Raw genomic sequence first — 23,946 nt, 5'->3', positions numbered from 1 at the left:
TCTTAAGTATGCAGCCCGAATACAAAGTTGCTGGCAGCATTCTATTGATCCATACCTCTTTAATCCACCACTGCAAAATCTCTATAGAAACAAACCCACTAAAATAAGACCAGCAGCTTTACGCCTTATTGAATTAACACAGAGTTGGAATGTTCCTATTGTCAATAGGCAACAAGTAATGAATTACTCTCAACCACTGTGGACTCCTCCTCCGCAACTAACCTGCGATACTTATCTTCACAAGTGGGGAAAGAATCACCTACCCATAATCAATGTGAAACAACTCCATGCAAGCCATATTCAAAAATATGCTGATTTTTTGCCAATATATACTGATGGCTCCAAATCACGTTCAGCCGTTGGAGCAGTGGCAGTATTTCCTTCTACAATCATTTCAGCTGCTCTTCCACCTGAGTATAGCAGCTTCTCAGCAGAACTCCATGCAATAAAATTAGCCTTAGAAAATGTGAATCACTACCCTTCTATAAAATATGTATTATACATGGATTCACTGAGCTCAATTACAGCAGTCCAAAGCTCTTCTTACAAGATTCACCCTGTCTTAAATCAAATCCAAAGTCTCCTACTGAAAATTGAAGAAAGTCACCAATCAGTGACTTTTTGCTGTATTCGTGCACATTCGGGGATAATGGGAATGAACTAGCTGACAAAACTGCCAAAAATCCAACAACTTTTGATTTAACCTCTGCCCCAGTCCCATCCTCTGACTATGATCACATCATACAAATAGCATGTCTCATACAGTGGAAAGAGCAATGGAACACCCAAACCAAAAATAAACTCTACCAATTAAAACAGGAACCAAAGCCACGAATAGGACATGCATATCGGACTCACCTCCATCAACTGACAGGAGAGAATCCTCCTAAGTGTCCACACTGTTCAGCACTTTTGACAGTGAAACATATCCTGATTGAATGTCTGCACTATCAACATGACAGAACATCCATCCTGTTTTTTTTGACAAATCTACGAGAACCGATGACACTATGACATATTATTAGCGAGAATGCAAACATCAATGAATTTTTCTCTTTTATAAAAAGAAATGGACTATGTCTTAAATTCTAAAAGATCTTGGTAACAAAAATGAAGGAGTTAACCTGAACACTTTGTTTTTAGCTTTTTCCTATTAATAGGTGCACTATAGCCCCGGCAGCTTATGTGCCCCTAAACCCCCATAACACACACACACACACACACACACACACACACACACACACACACACACACACACACACACACACACACACACACACTATTTATTTTAACAGAATGAGGTTCTTGTATAACTGCAATATCAATCGAATGATGCCCTTATCTCATCAGTTACAACTCTCGAACGTTTGGCCATTAATCTATAACATTTTTAGTTGTAGAAATATAGTAGATTGATTATTATCTCTGTCAGTTTCAGTCTGTACAGATTCAATCATCAGAAATCTTTTGTCGTGCCAGTTCTAAAGGTCTTTTATATTTGCAGCAGCTGGGATCTTTAACCGAAAGTTTCTTTTGTGCCTTTTACAATTTACACAACAAGGAGATTCCTATTTATTCGGACATTCTGCATAGATATGACCACTTCTGGCACAATGCCCACAAGATGGAGATGCAGTACTGAGCTGTATGCCCATATCCAAAGCATAAAAAACACTTTGTAACAATCATAACTGGCTGATGTCTATGCAAACCACAGGCCAAGAAAATCATGTCCATGGTTGAGATACATTTATAAATTCGAGGAGTAAAACTGATTATCTAGTGAACATTCGATGAAGATCTTGATCTTGTCGTAAATCTGAAAGTAGTACCCTTTCTGACTTCCTCTAGTGAGAATTTGCTGTCACTAAGATTTTTATTGTATAAATCCTCAACAATGTCTTCTTTACTTAAATCCTTTGGTATGTTGTATATCAAGACTGCAGGATTATCTTTCTTAAGAATCCCTGTAGAAATGCCCACAGAGGATAAGGAGTCTGAAGTAGATATGCCAACTAGGTCAGACTTGGAAGCAGTTTCTAGCACTACACCTTTATTATGCATTAATCTCAAGGATTTTATTTTTACATTCTTAAACTCTGTCTTTAAAATATTAGATACTAATTTTTTTACCTCAACACTTGTTTTCAGCTTACTATTTTCTAGCTCATAATATTATAACATTTTCACTTGATTTTACTGATTTTTCCTTCATGAAGATGCCCCACGAGCAATAACAGCATATGATCTCACAGAGGAAGCAACCTGAAGCTGTGATCCCTCATACACTGCTGTATTTGTTTCAGCAGTTCGATTAACTTGATTCCTGGATACAATCGATTTTATTAATATTTCCTGCTGAAAAAGTTTGAACAATTTTGTCTGGTAAATTGGCTTGGATTTCGATTTCTTTATTAATAGCTCTTAATCTCTCATTATCAATTAAGAGAGCTGTAATGACAGTCTCAAGATTTGACCATTTTTCAATAATTGTATCTCTAGCCTTTTTTTTGGAACTTTGTTGGTCTCTCCCATGAGGAAGCTCATTACATCTTTTCTCATATTGGATATCTTTTCATACAGGATAGAAGGATCCTGTGACTTATCCAGATTATCTGTCTTGTCATTTTCTCCAGAACTTCCAGAAGTTCCATCTTCTAGAGTAGAAATGGAACCTTCTCCATTAAGGTTTTCTTGAGTTAACTGTGATAAAGTTTCCCCAACTGTCTTTGGAGAATTACTAACTCTACCCTTCGAACTGGGTGGTTTTCTTAAAGTGTTAGTGTTTCCATCCATGTTAGATCTCATAATTCTCAATTAGAAATATTACTAATAATGTTATTCTATAAAAGCAGCAGTTAAAAAAAAAAAAAAAAAAGCTGTTAAAAACAAGATCTGTTAGTGACGCAGGTGTTTAGAGCAAACACCTGCTTTGTGAGGTGATCTGATAGAGGTGTATAAAGCCTTGAATGGTTTAAGCATGCTCAATGCTGATGGGATTCTTCCTCTAGCTCAGAAAAATCACCTGAGAGGGCATAAATTCAAATTGAGGAAAGACAGATGTAGGATAGACGTGCGGAAATTTGCCTTTAGCCAGCGGGTGGTTGGTTGGTGGAACAGACTGCCATCCCTTGTGGTGGAGGTTGATAGCCTAAATAAGTTTAAGGCTCAGCTGGACAGGTATTTTGAATGAACAGAGGGGTGAAGTGGAAGTGGGTTTTTTTTTTTTTTTTTTGGCTGATGCTGCATAAGCTTGCTTTCTTGCATCAAATGCCTCTACTAATGCTAATGCTAATGCTAAACTGTAATTAATTAGAGTCCTGTGGGATAATAAAGATCAGGGGAACGATGCTCTCATGTAGCCGAGGGCAGTGAGTTACCCCAAAACAGTTCACTGTCCAGCACTTCAGAAAGCGACAAGTTTATTCAATTAGTGACCAATGGCAGCAATCATCTTGAACACTGAAAAAGACACTTGTGTCGGCTGTGATGTTCATATCTTTAGAAAAAATGCAAAATACTTATCTACAAAGACGAATACATCGAAGTAACGAGCACAGGCAGGTAAAACATCACTTTATGGTTGTCTGATAACAAGAAAAGATGACACTTGCAGATTTAATTATCCAGAAAAAGCAAAAACTCAGCAGCACGTAAAACACACCAGCACACAGTAAACGCCACCTAATAGTCATCAGCTGCCTTGGCAATAAACCTGTACCTCTACACATGTGTGGACATGTGTTTTTGTAAAGGGCAGCTCCTAGAACATCAGTTCAACTCTGCCTCGTATCTCTGTGAAGAACAGTGTCACTACAAATGGGTCAGATATGTGTGTGATGTAGGTTTGTGTGTATTATGTGTGTGTTCTGTTGTTGTGCTTGGCCACTTGGCTACCCAGAAGTATTAGTCACCTGGAGAGATGATTCTGGGTACTTGTCCACACCATGGGAAGGTGGGCCAGTCCCATAATGCTCATACTGTCTCAGTTCGAGACTCTAATCCACCTGATGTCGCCAAAAAGTGAGCCTGATTCCTCTGGGGGCCCACTCCAGAGAAGGAGAAGGAAAAAAAAATAAATAAATACTAATAAAATAATAAATAAATAAAATAATAACCTACACAATTAAACCTGGCCTAATGAAGGATTTTGTGAAAGCAGTCGATAAAATTTCATTACTTAAGTGAGAAATTCCCAAAGATCATTGCCGCCAAAATGAAAGAGGAAATCTTTGTGGGGCCTGAAATCAGAGAGCTTCTCTGATTTAAGGCCCCACAAAGATTCCTTCTTAAAAGTCAATTGAAAGCATCGCATGTTTCAAATGGCTTACTGGAATTTTTTGTGTAACCACAAGTCTCCTACATACAAAGATGGAATTCAGAAATTGCTTGATGCATAGAAAGAAATTGGATGTAAAATATTGCTATTGATGACACCTGTATTGTACTTAATTTATTAATAGACTGTTTTCTTAGATTCATCTAACTCTGTAATAATAATACACAAGTAAATTTAAAAGGGGTTTCCAGTTTTTGTTTTGCTTTTCTAATTGTACTACTAATATATCACATTTTCTATAAACAGTTTCAGTTGGGAATTTTTTGTTCATTCTAAATTTAGTTTGAAGGAGTTTACTTATGCATGGGTTAATGCACACACACACACATCACTTATACTACCAAGATAGTTTTAATGCATTGTTTTAATTATATCTCATATTGTGAATACCTTCACAACAAGTTGCCATGGTATTTCCCTACCTTGAATAAGTAATGCTTCACCTATAGAGAAGACTATATTGTAGGCCGCCGTAGCCTAGTGGTCAGGCGTGCGGGTGCCTAAGTACACGTGCCTTGAGTGACCGGGGTTCAAGCCCGTGACTACTGAATACGGTGCTGTTTCTTGTATTCAATCTATAATGCAAACTCCTCTGACCATTTGGTCGTCCTGGAGTATAAACAGAAATTTTATTTATTTATTATTGTTACTTATTCTCAGTGGATACCACCACCCACTGGCACTGTTTCAAGGCTTTTTGGCCTCTCTTACCTCTCTGACAAAATTATATTGTCATTTTTTGACTGTAAAGTTTTATTTAGAGAATTTATTATTTGTGGTAAATGGATCTCATAAATTTATCAGTATCGCATATTTGTATTAAATTTTTTTGCCAAAGATTTTGCTTTGATTTTTTGAGAGGTTTTGTCTTTCTCAATATTGAGTAGAATATTTTTTAACATCACGACTTTCTTTTGAGTCAGCTAGAACATCGCATCTTGCAGACCAACCACTATCACTTAATTAAAGTTCTGTTACCACAAAGACTTTTTTATGACAAATTCCAACAAGAAGTGGATGTCAAAAAGAAAGTATGTTTGAATTAAATCAAAAAATGATGCTGCTCCTTCACAGGATTCTGCTGCACTATTTCCAACAAGATTTAAAGAATGGCTGGTAGTACATAGAACTTAGAGAGCCATTGTATTTTCTTTTTTTATCCTTGCCCTTAAGCCTGAATATTTGCCTGCCATGTTTGTAGCATTATCATATATTTTGCCCTGACAATTTTAATATCTGAATTCATGGTGTCCGTATTTTGTAAAAGAATATTTGTCAGATTTTCAGAAGAATATGATTCTATGGAAATGAAAGTAGAGAAATGTTCCATAATCTCTCACATAATTTTAAGTATCTTAACATAAAAGTCACTTGATCCATAAGACTGGAATCCAATGGTGAATCAACTACAATAAAAAAATGTTTGGCTTCCTTTGCATCATTAATAAAATTGTTCTGCTTGTGTTTTATCATAATATCAAGAAACTTATTATATTATGGTGCAATAGAAAGTTCATACAGAACTGCACTGTCAATAATTTTTCAGATGACTATTTTAGGAAATAGTCAAACTCTGTTGGATAATCCATATAAGTTAGAAAGTTGTTCTTGTAACTTGCCTCTTGTATTTGATGTCTTCTCAAACCTAAGTAACTTCTTTTTCAAATTGAAAAAGATTGAGAATGAGAAAAAGAGAAAAAATTTGATTGAGAATTGACTTGTTCTGTTAGTGTGTATGTTTTAAAAAATGTACACAGTGCTTATATGAGGGTGGTTCAATAAAGAATCGCCCTGACCTAGCTGCAGAGGTGCTAGCCTGTTGATTCTTCGCACAGATTTTAGTCCTTCTCTACATGGCCACCTTGCAGATTTACACATTTTTCCCATTGATGGATGAGGCTACGGATACCGTTTTTGTAGAAGTGGTGAGGTTGGTCTTTGAACCATGACTCTGTTGCAGAAATGAGTGTCTTGTCGTCAGGGAAGTGGATCCCCCCGAAGAAATGATTTGAGGGAAGGAAACAAGGAGAAGTCTGATGGTGCAAGATCGGGTGAGTAGGCTGGATGGGGCAGTATTTCATAAGTATTCCACAAGTGGCTGCTTGTGTTGTTGCAATTTCAGAAGTGTGAACTGGGGCATTGTCTTAAAGCATTCTCACACCTTTGGACAGCATGCCACGCCTACAGGTTTTGATTTTCTCCCGTAATTTTGTGAGTAAGTTGGCATAATAGGCACCTGTAATTGTTCTACCTTTCGGCAGGTAATGTCATTATTATGCCTTTTTCATCCCAAAACACTGTCAGCAAGACCTTTCCTGCTGATGCTTGGACCCTTGCCTTCTTGGGGGATGGGAACCATGATATCACCATTTCCATGGACTGCTTTTTATTTTCAGGGTCAAAATGTTGTATCCAACTTTCATCCGGAGTGATTAGACCAGAGAAAAAGTCTTCGTCATTTTTTTGGCACAGGGCTAACAACTCTTGTGATTTCTGTTGTCGATCAGCCTTCTGGAAACCAGTCAGTAATCGGGGAATCCATCTTGCACTCAATTTCTGTAAATGGAGTTGGTTATGAAGGACTGTTTCAACAGAGCCTACACTAATCTTCACCTCCTGGGACAATTCACGCACAGATATCCGGCGATCTTCCATGATCAATGACTCCACTTTTCTGATTGTGCTGTCATCAATGGCTGAATGGGGATGACCTAGAATGGGCTCAAATTCTACCGATGTCTGACCACACCTAAACTGTCTGTGTCTGTGCTTCACAATGCCATAGGATGGGGCTTCATCCTTATATACAGCAGTCATCTCCTCGTGGATTTCTTTAGATTTCCCCTTCAAGAACAGATACTGGATTACAGCTCTGGCTTCAACATTGTCTATAATGCTATTTCATCACACATTCAGCTCTGTAAGAAAAAAACAAATTAAGACACAGGGCAGAAATTTTACAGTTTTAGTATAGAGATATGTATGATGCTACACACAAAATATCATGGCTCTGCGATATGTGGAAGTAGGTGAGGGCGATTCTTTATTGAACCACCTTCGTACATATTTCAGATTTTCGTGTTTTTTTAGCATGTGATGTAGGCATGAAAAATTGGAAAACTGGATGCAGATGCTTGCTTTTCTCAGATTTGTTATTAAGAAATAGTTTACAGATATAGCAGTAGACCCTTTTTGTCCTTTCTGAGTAAACCAACCATTCTCTTTTTTCCTTTGTCCCATTTTTCTTCTTTGAATAAAAATTATTTTTGATAGGGTCTTTTTGAAATAATTTCTGCCTCCAATCCATATTCATATTCTCTTTTTAGCATGAGTGCTAAGAAGAGAATATGAATATGGATTCTATCTCTGTTTTGAAAATTTATTTTTAATGAAATATTCTACTACATGTGAAGAAAGTGAATCTGGCCACAAAGAAATATAATTGATGTAAGACACATGTTTGATATCTACATGCTCTCTGTGCTTCCCCAAAGAGACATTTTCTTAATCACCACAACTTCACTACTAGCATACAATTTTTCAGTTTCAGGGCTTGTTCATGCTTAATTCTCTTGTTTTTCTGTTTTCCTTGGTTCACTTATATTGTTTCTTGAACTAAAGGAACACACCTCACAAAAGGCAATAAACTATCTGTGCTTTGCTTTTCTTTGATATCTTTTCATCTCCCAGTTTGTGTTAGCACTACTTGATAAATTGCAAATCAGAACAATAAGTAAACTTACATAATGCATATTACTTAAGCTTGCAGTGATATACCACCAGTTCACAAATTTTCGTCATTGTTGAGGTCTTAGACATTCTTACTCATATATTGAGAGTGTTTTATTTTTCTTTGTAATTTTTTGAATTAGTTGGATTTGGGGGCCTTTGATTTAGTGGACCCACCCCTAATGATGCACTTATTTTGATTACCAATAACTCTACTTCTGTTTGAAATTATTTTAAAGTGCCATATTTGTCTGAACAAAATATGCTGTGGTGAAGGTGTGGTAGAACTGGAGGAGACTTAAAGCTGGGAAGCTTCAGAATTGAAATGAGAAATGCATCAATTTTTTTTTTTTTCTTTTTAACAAAAAAATTAGTAGTAGTAATAGATTCAAGGAAACAAGCTATGACAAAATCAGCCAAAAAAAAAAAAAAAATAAATAAACTGTATCACTGACACCCACTTGCATAACATCAGATGGAATTTTGTTCCAAAAGGATGCCATCAGCATTTACTTTATTCAATCCATTTAAAGCTTTAAACATTGCATTCAAGCCTCGCAGGTGTGTAAGTTCAAGCACTGAAATTTGCAGAACTGGTCTTTTCTGGTAAGAGTATGCTTTTGTGTGCTTGACTAATCTTGTTGCTCTTCTCTGCACCCATTCCAACAGATCCACATCCTTCTTAAAATGAGACTTCATAACATGATGCAGCCTAACCATTGCCTTATGCAAAAGGTAAATCACCTTCTAGACCCCATTAACAAAATTCCTGTATGTCATTGACAGAAACCTAGGAGCTATATTAGCAGCCTGTCTGCACTGCTTACAGAGCTTAATGTTACAGTGTACAGTTACCCAAAAGCCTCTTTTATTTTTCACTGCCTTGATTGCAGTACCACCCAATTAGTACATAATTCCAGAATTATTGCTGCCCTTGTTCTGTACCTTGCATTTAACAATGTTAAACCTCGATTACAACTTCTCAGTCCTCATTAACCTCCTTGCACACCATTGTATCATCTACAAACTTAGACAATGAACCTGGTATGTTGTCATCAGTATTTTCATAAATATTTAAAACAGTACAACACCAGCATTAGTGGAGAAGTTAGAAGACAGAGAGCCATTACCATCACCAGCAGTGAGTGGTCAGAGAGAAAACTGGATTCCCAATTACAAAAAACAGTTGGCAAACCATAAGATGGAAACTTATTTAGAAGACATTTATGCCAAACACGATCAAAAGCCTTTGAAATGTCAAGAGCAACTACTTGAGTTTCACCAAACTTTTCCATTGAATTTGTCCATAGATGGTTAACATAAGCCAGATTATCACCAGTGGATCGACACTGACGGAATTCATACCGGCAATCGTTGATCAGATGGAAGGTTTCTAAATAGTTTGAGTTGGTGGTTAATTAATTTCTCCATTACTTTAGAAATCGTAGAAGTAATTGCAATGGGATGATAATTGGATGGGTGGGATTTGTCACTCTTTTTAGGAACTGGCTGGATATGAGCAAATTTCCAAGCAGAAGGAAAAACACCTTTACAATGTGAAAGTGAAAAAAGGTGACACAGAACAAGAGTAAGTTCAGGAGCACAGGTTTTGAGAACAAGTGGTGGAAGGATGGTTGCAGGATAGATGTGTAGAGGGGTACTTTCAGCCAGTGTTTGGCTGATTGTTGGAATAACCTTCCATCTTTTGTTGTGGAAGTGGGTAGTTTGAATGTACTCAAGAAAGAGCTAGACAAATTATTGGAGAGGATGGACAGGTGATGTGGGAACATTTTTTTTTTTGGCTGACACTGTATAAGCTTGCTTTCTTGCATCCCTTGCCACTGGTAATACGAATACTATTATAAATTAAACATTTTTTGCATCATAATACCCAATCATGATCATCCTTTAACAAATTCGTATATGTTATGACTGTGGTATAACTGCATTCCTGTCCAGATGGTCTGCATTACTTCTTATATTAGTGATTCCATTATTTTCTCTGGAAGGGAAGTCAAGCTAACAGGTCTGCAATTACTCCAGTCACCCTTTGATCCCCATTTGGGAATTAGGGATAAAGTAGCACATCTCCAATCTATAAGCACTTGCCCTTAATCCCAGGGTACTCTCATAATTATGGCTACAGATTTACTTCTTTGCTACCTCCTTCAATATAGTTGGGTAGATCCCTTCCACCCACATGCCTTTTTTACATTTAGATTCAACAATTCCCCTTTCCACTCATCTGTCACAATATCATTTAGCACTATTATAATTTGATAATTTTCTTGCATCCTCATCCCTAAAAATGCCTCCTGTGTGAGTGTATATGCAAAATGGCTATTGTTTGTCAGCAACCCAGGCAGGATTGTCAACAATTAAACCACTCCTTGTAATGGGCTAATCTAATTTATCACTTTCCTTCTGGTATTTACATAAGTAAAAAAGTCTACTCTTTATCACTGCATTCTTTTCCAGAGACTTGCCAAAATATGCCTTAGCTTGCCTAATCTCCTTTGTGACTCAACTCCAGACTAGTTTGTATTTACTGCAGTCCTCTACATCACCTAATAATTTACACATGTGTGCACATAAGCATGTGCATGCATGTGTAGAATATTTTTGTTTGTTGTATTCCTGTAACCTATTTGCCATTGTTTATGTTAATTTATTGGAAATTAATTCCAAATTAGCTTCTCTTTTATTTTCTTTATTAATTTTCAATATGGTAATATTGTTACATGCTATATGTTTCTTGTCAAAAGAAAATCAGCTGATTTTAATTGAAGAGAACAAGAGTTTATATGTGTATTTATTTATTTATTTGTTTTAAATTAAGGCTAAATCTATGGGACACCAGGAACAGCTGTATGATACTTGGGGTGTTAAAATTTATCAGCCTCATGCTAGTATATTTCTGCAAGCATGGTTTTCACCATCTGGTAGTCATTTGCAAATACAGCCCCATACTGGAAAGGTTCACTGTGAAAAACTGGAACATGTTAAAGTTAAATATACTACAGAAGTGGGAACAACAATCAAATTTTATCATCAGGTATGTGAATAAATCTTTTATATGCCTTAGACCAATATATATATATATATATATATATATATATTATGTGAGGTAAAAGTTAGGTAAAAGTAATAAAAATAAATAAATATGGCTATGTAGCTATCATTAGAGGCAGCAAATGCACATCCTCCACATGATGCCTAATTATATCTGATAATTAAAATAAATATGATATTTAAATAAAATCATCAGCCAGTAGTACGGCAATAATGCAGAGCGAAATGAAACGCAAAATAATATAAAATAAACAAACAGGGAAGGGAAAGTAGAGATAATAGGACAAAAAGGTAGTCGATAATCCCCTGTATAATTTAGTCAATTAAGTCATTAAACCCAATTAATAAAAAACGATATAAATTTAAATAATGCCAATTATAAATAATTTAGCGGTACCGCCCTTGAAGGTACCAGTTCCAAAAGACGTGAAATATCACCAAAAAAGGGTTAAAGAAACTACCAAAAAACTAAAATATCAAAATAATAGACTGACCATCATGCCCCATATCGACAGAGGACCACGAGGCCAATAATGGTCATGGAATCGCTGCATTTCAATCGTCATACAAATCATCGCAAAGGCAGAAATATCGAAGAACCAAACCACCCCTCCATTCTCCGATAGATCAACCAATGCAGAGGATTTGCATGGCGGTGGTCCTTATGCAGCGAAAAATAATCTATAGAACAGACAGCACTCTTGATCAGAGCCACACCACTGACATAATGCAAGCTTAACCAGCTTATATAATAGAAAGGAAAAGAATAGATATTCTATTATATAAGCTGGTTAAGCTTGCATTATGTCAGTGGTGTGGCTCTGATCAAGAGTGCTGTCTGTTCTATAGATTATTTTTCGCTGCATAAGGACCACCGCCATGCAAATCCTCTGCATTGGTTGATCTATCGGAGAATGGAGGGGTGGTTTGGTTCTTCGATATTTCTGCCTTTGCGATGATTTGTATGACGATTGAAATGCAGCGATTCCATGACCATTATTGGCCTCGTGGTCCTCTGTCGATATGGGGCATGATGGTCAGTCTATTATTTTGATATTTTAGTTTTTTGGTAGTTTCTTTAACCCTTTTTTGGTGATATTTCACGTCTTTTGGAACTGGTACCTTCAAGGGCGGTACCGCTAAATTATTTATAATTGGCATTATTTAAATTTATATCGTTTTTTATTAATTGGGTTTAATGACTTAATTGACTAAATTATACAGGGGATTATCGACTACCTTTTTGTCCTATTATCTCTACTTTCCCTTCCCTGTTTGTTTATTTTATATTATTTTGCGTTTCATTTCGCTCTGCATTATTGCCGTACTACTGGCTGATGATTTTATTTAAATATCATATTTATTTTAATTATCAGATATATATATATATATATATATATATATATATATATATCTCCATTTTTTAGCTCTCTTTTAATTTTTAATGTTTTTTAATTCATTGACGCTGGGAAATTGGATTCAAAGCTTCTGTTTAATTCTTAAAACAATTTGATATTATGTCATCTATGTTCAGCTGCAGAGGAACATATTATTTTTGTAAAAATGTTGATAATTTTTATGAGTTTTTTTTTAAATTAAATATAACTTCATCATCAAAGGACTCAGATTTACAGCGGTTGTGTGCTTGATATTCTTTGATGAGATGGTAGAAATTTTCTATTTTTTACAATAAAGATTCTGCAGTTATCAAACTTATCTTCAGCAAAACTTAGATTTATACAAATTGCATATCTTTGCTTGCTTGATAAAGCTATAAAGCTATATCTTTATAGCTTGCTTGACAGAATCATATTGCAAATATTGCTTCCTCTTCATCAAAAAAAAATAAGGGGGGCTTTAATGTATTTAAATAACTTTAATAGTGTTCGAATTATTAAGGCTATAGCGTTTACTCATTGCATATGAAATCATGATGGCTGTGAATTACATAAAGGAAAAAAACATTTTTCAATTGGATACTTTTTTTTAAAGAAAACCCCATACACAAAAGGTATTAGAACCTATAGTACCTAGTACCATGTGTGGGTTGAAGGTTAAGAAGATGAAAGGGGATACTTGTTGACATTAAACTTGAATTTCTGTAGATTGTAATTTTCAGAAAATATGTACGATGGTAGCTTGTTCAAGAAAATGGAAGTTGAAGGGATAAATGAGGAAAAAGAAAATTCGGTTCTGTGAGTGTGAAATATGACAGTAAATAGATGTTGACTGTTGCAGCATGTGTTTGGACTATTCTGGAAGAGAGAAGGAGAATTATAGAAGCTAATAGTCTTTACACTGCTCATGGAAGCGGAGGCGCCGGAAGTATCTATAGAAAAGGAATGCAGCAGAGACAATGTTTATGAGACAACAAGTGGAGAGAATTTGTAAAAGATGGGTCGTTAATTAACCTAAACTTTCCTCTTTTGAATGGGGTCTAGAAGCCTGAGAGAGGTTTTGGAGACACTGCCCAAGATGTGGAATAACATTCTGTGGCAGGGCAGATTTATTTGTACAGAATGAGTAGCTGTTAAGAAGAAAAGTAATGCCAAGAGCAAAAGAGAAAACCCAGTTTTGGTGCAGAGGAAGCAATATTAGTAATTTGCTTATGTCAGGAGAGATTAGAAGTCAGGATAATCCCCAATAGAGATATGATTCTGCCTAGAAATCAGAGTGTCATCGAAGATAAGCATAGGAGCAGAAGAATCTTTTTTTGTTAGATATAAAACATGACTGAATTTTAGGAGCATTGAAATTAACTAAGTTATCTTGGCCCAACTAGAGAATTACCTGGAGGTCAGCATTTGAGGAATTGTCCTCGACATTCGAGAAGATGAAGTTGTTTGTGCAGGGAAAGATTTCTCAAACTTTAAGGTGGAATGTAACATGCTGTCTTCTGTAGAACTATGAATCATATTTCCAGTCAGTGGAAGAAGGCCATTAATACAAGAGGAAAAGACTTGGGGGAAAAGAAATGAACCTTGGGGCATTAGTGGAAAGGTTAGAAAACAGAGAAGTGTCTACCATCACCCACAGTGAGCGATCATAGAAAAAACTAGATACCCAATTACAAAAATCAGTAAACATAAGAAATGGAAACTTATTTAGAAGACATGATCAAAAGCCTTTGAAAGTCTTTATACAAACACGATCAAAAAGGCCTTTGAAATGTTAAGAGCAACTGCTTGAGTTTCACCAAACTTTTCCATTGAATATGTCCATAGGTGGGAAACATAAGCTGGAATATCACCAGTGGATTGACACTGATGGAATCCATACCATTGACTGTTGAATTTAAACTATGTAGAAACCTTCCATCTGATCACTGATCAGATGGAAGGTTTCTACATAGTTTAAGAGTTGGAAGTGCAATGGGATAATAATTGGATGGAGGGATTTGTCACCCTCTTTAGGAACTGGCTGGATATAAGCAAATTTACAAGCAGAAGAGTACACGCTTTTGGAATAAGAAAGTGAAAAAAGGTGACACAGAACAGTAGTAAGTTCAGCGGCACAGGTTTTGAGAAGTGGAGAAATACCATCAAGGCTGTTCAACATTCTTTTGATGTAAGACCACAGGAGGCATTGAATGGAGTGTACTGGGAATGGTAGGAGGTGGTTTACCAAGATTGTCAATACAAGAGTTAGAAGAAAAGTAGAATGCTAGCAATTTGGCTTTATCTTTAGCTGAGGTGTAAATAGAATCATCAGGTTTTAACAGAGGTGGGAGTACAGATGGACAAAAATTGTGGCTATTGGCCACATCCATTCTCTCACAATCCTGCATATTGTACCGCATAATATCCATCTGTACCCCACAATCCTGCATCTGGTCTCCTGCTTATTGTGGACACAATAAGCAGGAGACCAGAATGCTCAACCAGCAATTGGACTAGAAGCAAATTACCAAGTTTTATACTCTTAGCCTGTTCATAATCTAGTTTGGACTGATTAAAAACTTTGATTTAGGCAGATTTGGATGCAAGCCAATTACAATATACAACATGCTTATCTTAAACAGCCATAGCACTGGAAAACCAAGGTTACATAAAGGACTAGATTTTAAGGTATAGTATGGAATAATGGATTTCATCCCTGCAAGAATAATTTCACCGACATGATCTGAGAAAAAATCAACATCAGAAGATTTAAAGCAGTAATTTAACCAAGGAAAAGAAGAATAGAAATCTAACCTCATAGATCATCCCATTTTGATTCTTGTAATGCCAAACAACATGAGGCTAAGAATGACTCCATTAGAGAAGAGACCGTCATCAAGTTGTGTCCTTGGAAGAAACCATCACCACATTTGTGTCCTTGGAAGGGTTGTTTGTGAGAAAAAGATCCAGAATTTTGGCTGTTTGCTATTCTGGTAGATAAGTGAACAATCTGTGAGAATTCATTAATAATTTCAAAACCCTCAGCATCTCAATTAGTTTTTTTCATTTGAAAACTGATGCCAGCTGGTGTTATGAACATTAAAATAACATTAAAAAGAAAGTTGGATTGGAGAAAGTTGAGCTTTAAAGAGAGGAAGTCAAAGAGTTCCAAGTGATTAGTAGAATTGGGAGAATGATAGAGGAAACAGACAAATTTTTACAAAATGGGATAGAGAGATTTTAACCAAGAAAAGAGCAAAGAGAGGAGATTCCAAATTACTGAGTCTCTGATGGGGAATATCAGAGCAGTCATATGCACAAGTACCACCTTTAAAACGAAAGAAATCATACAGTGAATAATTAGAACAACTAAGATGAGTAGTGGTTGAATTAACTGATGACTGAGATTCTATCAGAAACAGTAAGTGGGGCTTGGCAGGCTTTAATTGGAAATGGACATCATTGAGATTGGATCTGAGGCCGCATATATTTGTGAAATGAATGAGGAAGTGTTTGGGAGGTTAAGGTCTTTTTACAGCAAAGTTTTTTTCTATTAGTTTGCCTATTCAGTAGTAAAGAAGAAGGGGCATGTTGTAGCAAGTAATGAAATTTTTGGATATGGCATACACACAGCAAAAATACACCCAGCTCCTTGATGTTAAATGGCCTTGATAATGTCCCCTGCATACACACTACTTGGAGTTCCTCCAGTCATTACCGTTCAGTGAAGAGGCAGTGAGATTATATACTAACTGATCTGGATGCCAAATAGATTCGTTCCAGTGAACTATCAAGTGGCCTGCTTGTGAATGTCTTCTTTACCCTCGAAATGTAAAGAAGAATGGATCTTGCCATAATGCCCATCATTGCAAGATATCAAAAAGACATCAATAATACTGCATTATGGAGGCGCCTCCGTAGCCAGGTGGGAAGGAGCAGTGCGTAGCACACTCTTCTCGATTAGACCGGGATTCGAGCCCGTCACCACCAAATACGAAGGATGCGGAAAGGTCAGGGAATGACCACCGCATATCCCGGAGCAATATGGCCTTAGTTGCTAATGCTCCTAAAAACCAAATAACAAACAAACAAACTGCATTATGGAAGAGATAGGGGAATTGGCAAAGTTCTGCTGTTGAGACTAAACATGGGTTTCACCACCTCATGCCTCCAATAAGCAAAATGGTGGTATTACACTGGTTGATGATAGTCATCTACCACTCAGAATATTGCCTAGTAATACAGAGGGACAGAATTCCTTTGTGTGGTATTGAGACACACACCTTGATTTCTTCTTACATTGATTCACCTGCTTAGTCACCTCCAGTATACTAGGTACTATATTTCAGGACCTGTGTGCAAGGGTTATACCTATGGTTACTAACAGTCCCACCATTGTGATGAGGCAAGAAGAGGATTGGTTGTTGCAGAATGACTGGACCATGCTGACATTTGGTCCACTTGACTCAAAGTCACAAATATTAGTTGCACCTGCATTTTAGACTTCCAAGTAGCAAGCCCTAGCTTTTCCTACTTGAGAGAATGGCTTGAGACTTGAATGACAAGTCTCAAGGACCATTTATTTATTTCATTGATTACATAGGTTTTATCATGTTAATTCTTTCAGCAGTACATGCATTGGTCTATGGTTTCATGTATCTGACCTGGTTGGTACATACATTGATCTACATACTACTGTACAAATTGGAGCAGTATTGGTATTAAGGGCAAGTTGCTGCAATGGATAAAAGGGTGGTTGAGTGGGAGAAGACAGAGAGTGGTAATCAATGGATGCCACTCTTCATGGACTAATGTTATTAGTGGAGTTCCCCTGGGTTCGGAGTTGGGCCCACTGTTGTTTTGTATATTTATCAATGATATTTATGAAGGTATATCAGGCTTAGTGTCCAAGAATGCAGATGATACAAAGGTTGGCAGGGTTGTTAATGACAATGGCAGTGTGCTACTGCAACAGGATCTAGAAAAGTTGGTCAGGTGGGCTGAGAAATGGCAACTGAAGTTTAACATTGACAAATGCAAAGTACTGCATATGGATAGAAATAACCCCAGAGAAATGTACCAACTGTTGGTACTACACTTAGGGCGGTAGAAAATGAAAAAAACCTGGGAGTAATTGTGCAGTCAGATATAAAGTTTTCTAAGCAGTGCAGACAGGCTGCCAGAGCAGATCATGAGGTATTGTCAATGATATACAGGAATTTTGCTAGTAGGGAAAAGGAGGTGATTATCCCTTTGTATAAGGCAATGGTCAGGCCACACCTTGAGTACTCTGTACATGTCTGGAGGCCTCATTTTAGGAAGGATGTAGAGTTGCTTGAGCAAGTACAGAGAAGGGCAACAATATTGGTGAAGGGAATGAAAGGTTCCTCTTACCAAGAAAGGCTTTAAGTTCTGCAAATTGCAGCATCTGGAGACTAAATGTTAGTATTGTATTAGTAATGGCCGCATGGTGCAAGAAAGCCTATGGCTTATGCTGCACCAGCCAAAAAAGGCACCTGCGAGGTGATCTGATTGAGTTGTATAAGGGCTTGAATGGGTTGAGTAGGCTCAGGCTCAGTTCTGACAGGATTTCTTCCTCTTGCTCAGATACGACCCTGAGGGAGCATAAATTCAAATTGAGGAAAGAGTTGTAAAATAGATGTGCAGAAATATGCCCTTAGCCACCGGGTAATTGAGTGCCGGAATAAACTTTGATCTGTTGTTGTGGAAGTTGATAGCTTAAATAAATACAAGGAGGAACTGGACAAACTTTTAGAGGGAATGGATGTGTGAAATTGTTTTTTTTTTTTTTTTTTTTTTTGGGTTGATACTACATAAGCTGGCGCCTCCCTAGCCAGGTGAACAGGAGCAGTAGTGCATAGCACACTCTTCTTGATTAGACTGGGGTTCGAGCCCGTGACCAATAAATAAGGAGGATGCAGAAAGGTCAGGGAATGACCACCCCGGAGCAATATGGCCTTAGTTGCTAATGCTCCTAAAAACAAAATAACAACAACTACATAAGTTCATATGCTTGCTTTCTTGCATCACATGCCTCTACTACTACTACTACCACTACATTTTGAAGGTTTTTCACATATTATGTGAACAACCTTTCTGTACCATACAGGTTGTGTTGAATTTTTGTAGTATGTGCTGCCATCTCTTAACCATGTTTCTAACTAGTTGCATTTCTCTAACCAGTTTATAATAGATGGCAGCCTGAATATTGCATTTGGTGCCAGAGGAAAAGGTCAAATCTATTAACCTTAGTTGTCTGATTTGCAGTTATGGAAACCAAAACTGAATTTTTTGAAATTTAGATTTATCAAATTGAGTTTTTGACATTTTTATTTGACTTTTACCAAGAATTTTACTTTATTGTTGGATAATATAATGAAAATGAGAATGTATTAATATTTTAAAGAATTTTGAGTACATAGTTTTATTTTTTTACAATTTTGAATATTCCATGAAAAATTCTCCACAGAGTCCACCACTATGAAGATTCACTGTGTGGGACTCTCCTGACTGGTTTGAGGCTATAAATGAGTATAGGTAGAAAATAGAGTTCTTTTGCCATTTTTTTTTTTTTTTTTTTTTTTATGTAATTAACATAGAATATTGTGATCAATAAATAGTTTTAATAGGCCTCACATAAAATCCTCCAAGCCTTCTTTGATACTGTTACACATAACAGACTGCTATGCAAATTGGAACAGTGTGGCATTAAGAGCATGTTAATACTATGGATAAAGAGATGGTTAGGTGGGAGAAGACAGAGTTTTTATCAGTGGGCACTGCTCTTGGACAAGTATTATTAGTGGAGTCCCCCAAGGTTCATTGCTTCATTTTAACATTGACAGATGCAAGGTACATCATGTGGGTAGCAGTAATCCCAGATTAATGTACAAACTATGTGGTACCATACACAGATTAGTTGGCAATGAAAAAGACTTAGGATACTGTCCAGTCAGATATGAAGTTCTCTGAGCAGTGAAGATGCACTGCTACAACAGCTCATAGGGTTCAGTCAATGATATGCAGGAATTTTTCCAACAGGAAGAAGTCATTATCTCATTGTATAAGGCAATGGTTAGGCCACATCTTGAGTTCTTATATACAGGCCTGGAGCTCCCATTTAGAAAGGATGTGAATCTGTTTTTACGGGTGCAGCAATCAACAAGATTAATGAGGGGAGCAAAATACAGCTTTTGCTCTCAGAAAAGGCTTGTTCTGCAAATTTTATCGTCTGGAGACTAGGCATCTGCAAGTAGATCTGATCGAGGTGTTTAAGGCTTTGAATGGCTCGAATAAGCTTGATGCTAATGAAATCCTTCTTCTTACTCAGACTACATGCATGAGTGGACATAAATTCAAACTGAGGAAAGATGGTTGCAGGATACAGTGTGAAAATTTGTCTTCAGCTAGTCAGTAGTAGATTGTTGGAAAAAACTTGGTGTTTTAGGGGTGGCTAGGTTGAATAAATTTTAAGAAGAATTAGATAAACTGTTAGAGGGGATGGCGAGGAGATGTGGGAAGTGGATTTTTGTTTTGTATTTTTTCTAATGCTGTATAAGCTTGCATTCTTGCATTTTTACCACTATTAATAGTAATACAGTAGACTCCCACTATTCGCGGGGGTCATGTTCCTGAGAAATGGCACGAATACTGAGTTATGGTGCCCATAGTAATAAAAGGGTTCAGTTCCAAAGTATGAAATATATAAGAAAAACTAGTCTAAAATTTTTTCTATGTATGTATTATATGGACCTATATAATATTATAATGAAAAACAAGCATAAGGTATCGAAATGAAAATAAGAAACAATTTAATATTAAATGTAATATTTATTAGTAATTTCAAACAAATCTTTCAAAAACGTATCAAGAATATGGGTTGCTGGGTGAAAAATAACTCATAGTCAAAGTTTGTTTCTTGATTTTTTTGTTGAGCTCGTTTTGAATTTCCTTGTAAGGCAGGAGTAATTGTTCTAGGTCTCGTTTAAACTCGATGCTTCTTTCCAAATTAGGATCCATTTCCACCACCTTTTCTGAAAGTTGTTTGGAGAGGCTAAATATTTGCTTTAATGATTTGTTATTTAATTCCGGTCTAACAATGTCGAGAAGTTCCTCTTCAGGATCATTTTGGTTCTTGTTTGACCTTGTCACTAATTCATCCAACCCTTCTATTGTAAGTTCATCTGCACGAGTCTCAATAAGTTCCTGAATGTCTGTTGCAATGATGTTTTCAAAGCCCCTGCCTTCTATTCCCTGTACGATTGCTAAAATATTGGCAACCAGTTCACTACCTTTGGGGATTGTTTTAGCAACAACCACTTCTGGCCAAAATTTTTACCAACACACATTGATTGTAGATGCTCTTATCTTATCAACTGATGCCTTGATGTTGATCAGGCAATCTGCGATGTTATAATTTTTTCAACTTTGACTTACAGTTAAGTCTGACTCCATTTTCATTTTTTCAATTAAACCAGTAAAAGTTCTCCTAACATAGTCTAGTGGCTGTAAAAATGATGTGGTGTTTGGTGGCAAAAACACAATTTCAACATTTGGGTGGTCAAATGCTAGCCTGCTTGGATGTCCTGGCACATCATCAGTAAGAAGCAGAACTTTGAAAGGCAAAGATTTTGAAGCTAAGTAACTTTCCACCTCTCATGCAAAGCTATCATTAAACCACTCTCTAACAAGTGTAGTTGTTACCCATGCTTTTTTATTGGATTTCAAATAAACTAGAAGATGTTCTTTATTCTTTTCCTTCAAAGCACGTGGATTCTGCAATTTATACACGAGCATTGGTTTGATCATATGTCCACTAGCATTTGCCTAAAACAAAAGAGCAAGCCTATCTTTGTAAGCTTTGAATCCAGGAGAATATTTTTCATTTTGTGTTAAGTAGTTCTGGCTGGCATTTTCTTCCAAAACAACCCAGTTTCATCTGAATTGAACACCTGTTTGGGAATGTAATTAATTTTTTTAATTCAGTCAGAAAACTTTCTGCAGCCACAAAATCCACTGATGCAGACTCACCTACAGCTTTCATGTTATGAAGACCATATCAAATTTTAAACCTTTCAAACCAGCCTTTGCTAGCTAAAAAACTTATCCTACCAGTGCTATCACCAGTTTTGCTAAATTGTTGATAAAGGTATTTTGCCTTTTCATGGATGATGAGTGAAATTTAATGGAATTTTATTTTGAGTTTGGTCTTCTATCCACAGATCTAAAGCTTTTTCCATTTTTTCTAATTTAACATCATGATTTTTGATGCAAATTGAAGCAATTGGTGTGTTTTCACAGATGCTACAGCAGATTTTTCTTCTCATTTCTTGATTGATCATACTGTTGACGCGATGATTTTATAATGTTTTGCCACTGACATGACGATTTCACCATTAGCAATTTTGTCTAATAACTCAATTTTACTCACTAATGTCATCCTCTTCTTTGATCTTTTCACAATTCTCTTGTTATTCGTAGGCATATTTTCATATGGGTTAGAAAAGAACCTGTCCACAATAAAGCCACTTTCTTTTAACTGTTAGCACACTCGAAAAAGTTTGTTTGCACTAATAGAATGCAAAATGGTAGATTTTTCACTTTCATAAGCATATAATTTAAGGGAAAACAACGAAACCTTCCATTACAAGTGCATAAACAATGAACAATTGTACAAAGAAATAGAGTAGGCTAGTAAATCAGAATGTCTTATAATGGAGGATTTTAACTTCCCAGATATTGACTGGAACTTGTGAGTTGGTCACTCGCACACTAGTAACACTTTTGTGGATTAATTGGATGATTGTTTTTGCAGCAGCATGTTCGAGAGGCAACCAGAGAGAGTAATATTCTTGATCTGGTTATCAGCAGTGATCATTCGTGTATTAAGAATTTTCAGATAAAGGAACCATTAGGCGGCAGTGATCACAGTGTACTGATGGTGGGATTTACTTTTTTTTTTTTTTATGTAAACCACAAACACGAGAGGTATTAGAACCTATGGTACCATGCTTGGGTTGGAGGTTGAGAAAACGAAAGAAGATATTTGTTGACATTGGACTTGAACTTCTGTAGACTGTAATTTTCAGGAAATACGCATGAAGAAAGGTTGTTCCAGAAAACGGCAGTTGAATGAATAAAGGATGAAGATGAAAAGTTGGTTCTGTGAGTTTGAAGTTGGACAGTAAATGGAAGTTGGCTGGTGGTGGAACGTGTTCGGACTGTTTTGAAAGAGAGAGGGGGTATTATAGAAGCCAATTCAGAAGAACATTGCCCATGAAAATATCTATAGAAGAGGCAAGCATCAGAAACAGTATGTCTATGAGACAGCAAGTGGAGAGACGCTGTTAGAGATGAATCATTAATTAACCTAACTGCCCTCTTCTGAACGGAATCAAGAAGTCGGAGAGAGGTTTTGAGGGCACCACCCCAGATGTGGGAACAATATTCCATGGTAGGGCGGATTTGCGATTTGTACAGAGTGAACAGCTGTTTGGAAGAAAAGTAACGCCGAGAGCTAAAGAGAAAACCAAGTTTTTTAGATGCAGAGGAAGCAATATTTGTAATGTGCTTGTGCCAAGAGAGATTAGAAGTCAGGGTAATCCCCAAAAGAGATATATCATTTTTCCTAGAAATCGGAGTGTTACCAAAGATAAGTATAGGAGCAGAAGAATTCTTTTTGCGATACATAACACAAGACTGAGTTTTAGAAGGATTGAAATCAACTAAGTTGTCTTTGCCCCACTGGAGAATTACCTGAAGATCGGAATTTAAGGAATTGGTAACAGATTTTTGAGAAGTTGAAGCTGATTGAGCAGGGCAAGGTTTCTCAAAATGGAAAGTGGAATGCAATGTGCTATCATCGGCAAAGCTATGGATAGGATTTCCCGTCAATGGAAGGAGGTCATTAATATACAAGAGAAAAAGAGTGGGGGAAAGAACTGAACTTGTGGGACACCGGCATTAGTGGAGAAGTTAGAAGACAGAGAGCCATCTACCATAACCCTCAGTGAGCGATCAGAGAGAAAAAACTGGATAACCAATTAGAAAAAACAGTTGGCAAACCATAAGATGGAAGCTTGTTTAGAAGACCTTTATGCCAAATGCGATCGAAAGCCTTTCAGATGTCAAGAGCAACTACTTGTGTTTCACCGAACTTTTCCATTAAATTAGTCCCATAAGTAAATTAATAAGAGGAGTCCGCTTATTAATTTACTAATATTATTATCAACGTAGAACATATTGAGTATTACAGCTCTGATTCATACTATCTAATTAAATTAGTCCATAAATGGGTAACATAAGCCAGAATATCACCAGTGGATCAGGCGCCTCCGTAGCCAGGTGGGAAGGAGCAGCAGTGCGTAGCACATGCTTCTTGATTAGACCGGGGTTCGAGCCCGTCAC

General features: G+C 36.7%; 1 protein-coding gene across 1 annotated transcript in view; it reads left to right on the top strand.

Moving 5' to 3' along the window:
• LOC150083280 (murinoglobulin-1-like) overlaps window positions 1–23,946 on the top strand; it is an 892,685-nt gene that overhangs the window by 246,933 nt on the left and 621,806 nt on the right. The window contains exon 12 of the mRNA XM_090378459.1: window positions 10,908–11,123. Coding sequence (XP_090234585.1) covers window positions 10,908–11,123 — 216 coding nt within the window. The remainder of the gene's footprint in view (window positions 1–10,907; window positions 11,124–23,946) is intronic.

The sequence above is a fragment of the Mastigoproctus giganteus genome, chromosome 7 (genome assembly GCF_048544385.1).
Source record: "Mastigoproctus giganteus isolate SK-2022 chromosome 7, ASM4854438v1, whole genome shotgun sequence".
Lineage (NCBI taxonomy): Eukaryota > Metazoa > Arthropoda > Arachnida > Uropygi > Thelyphonidae > Mastigoproctus > Mastigoproctus giganteus.
This window is presented reverse-complemented; position numbering and strand designations above follow the sequence as displayed.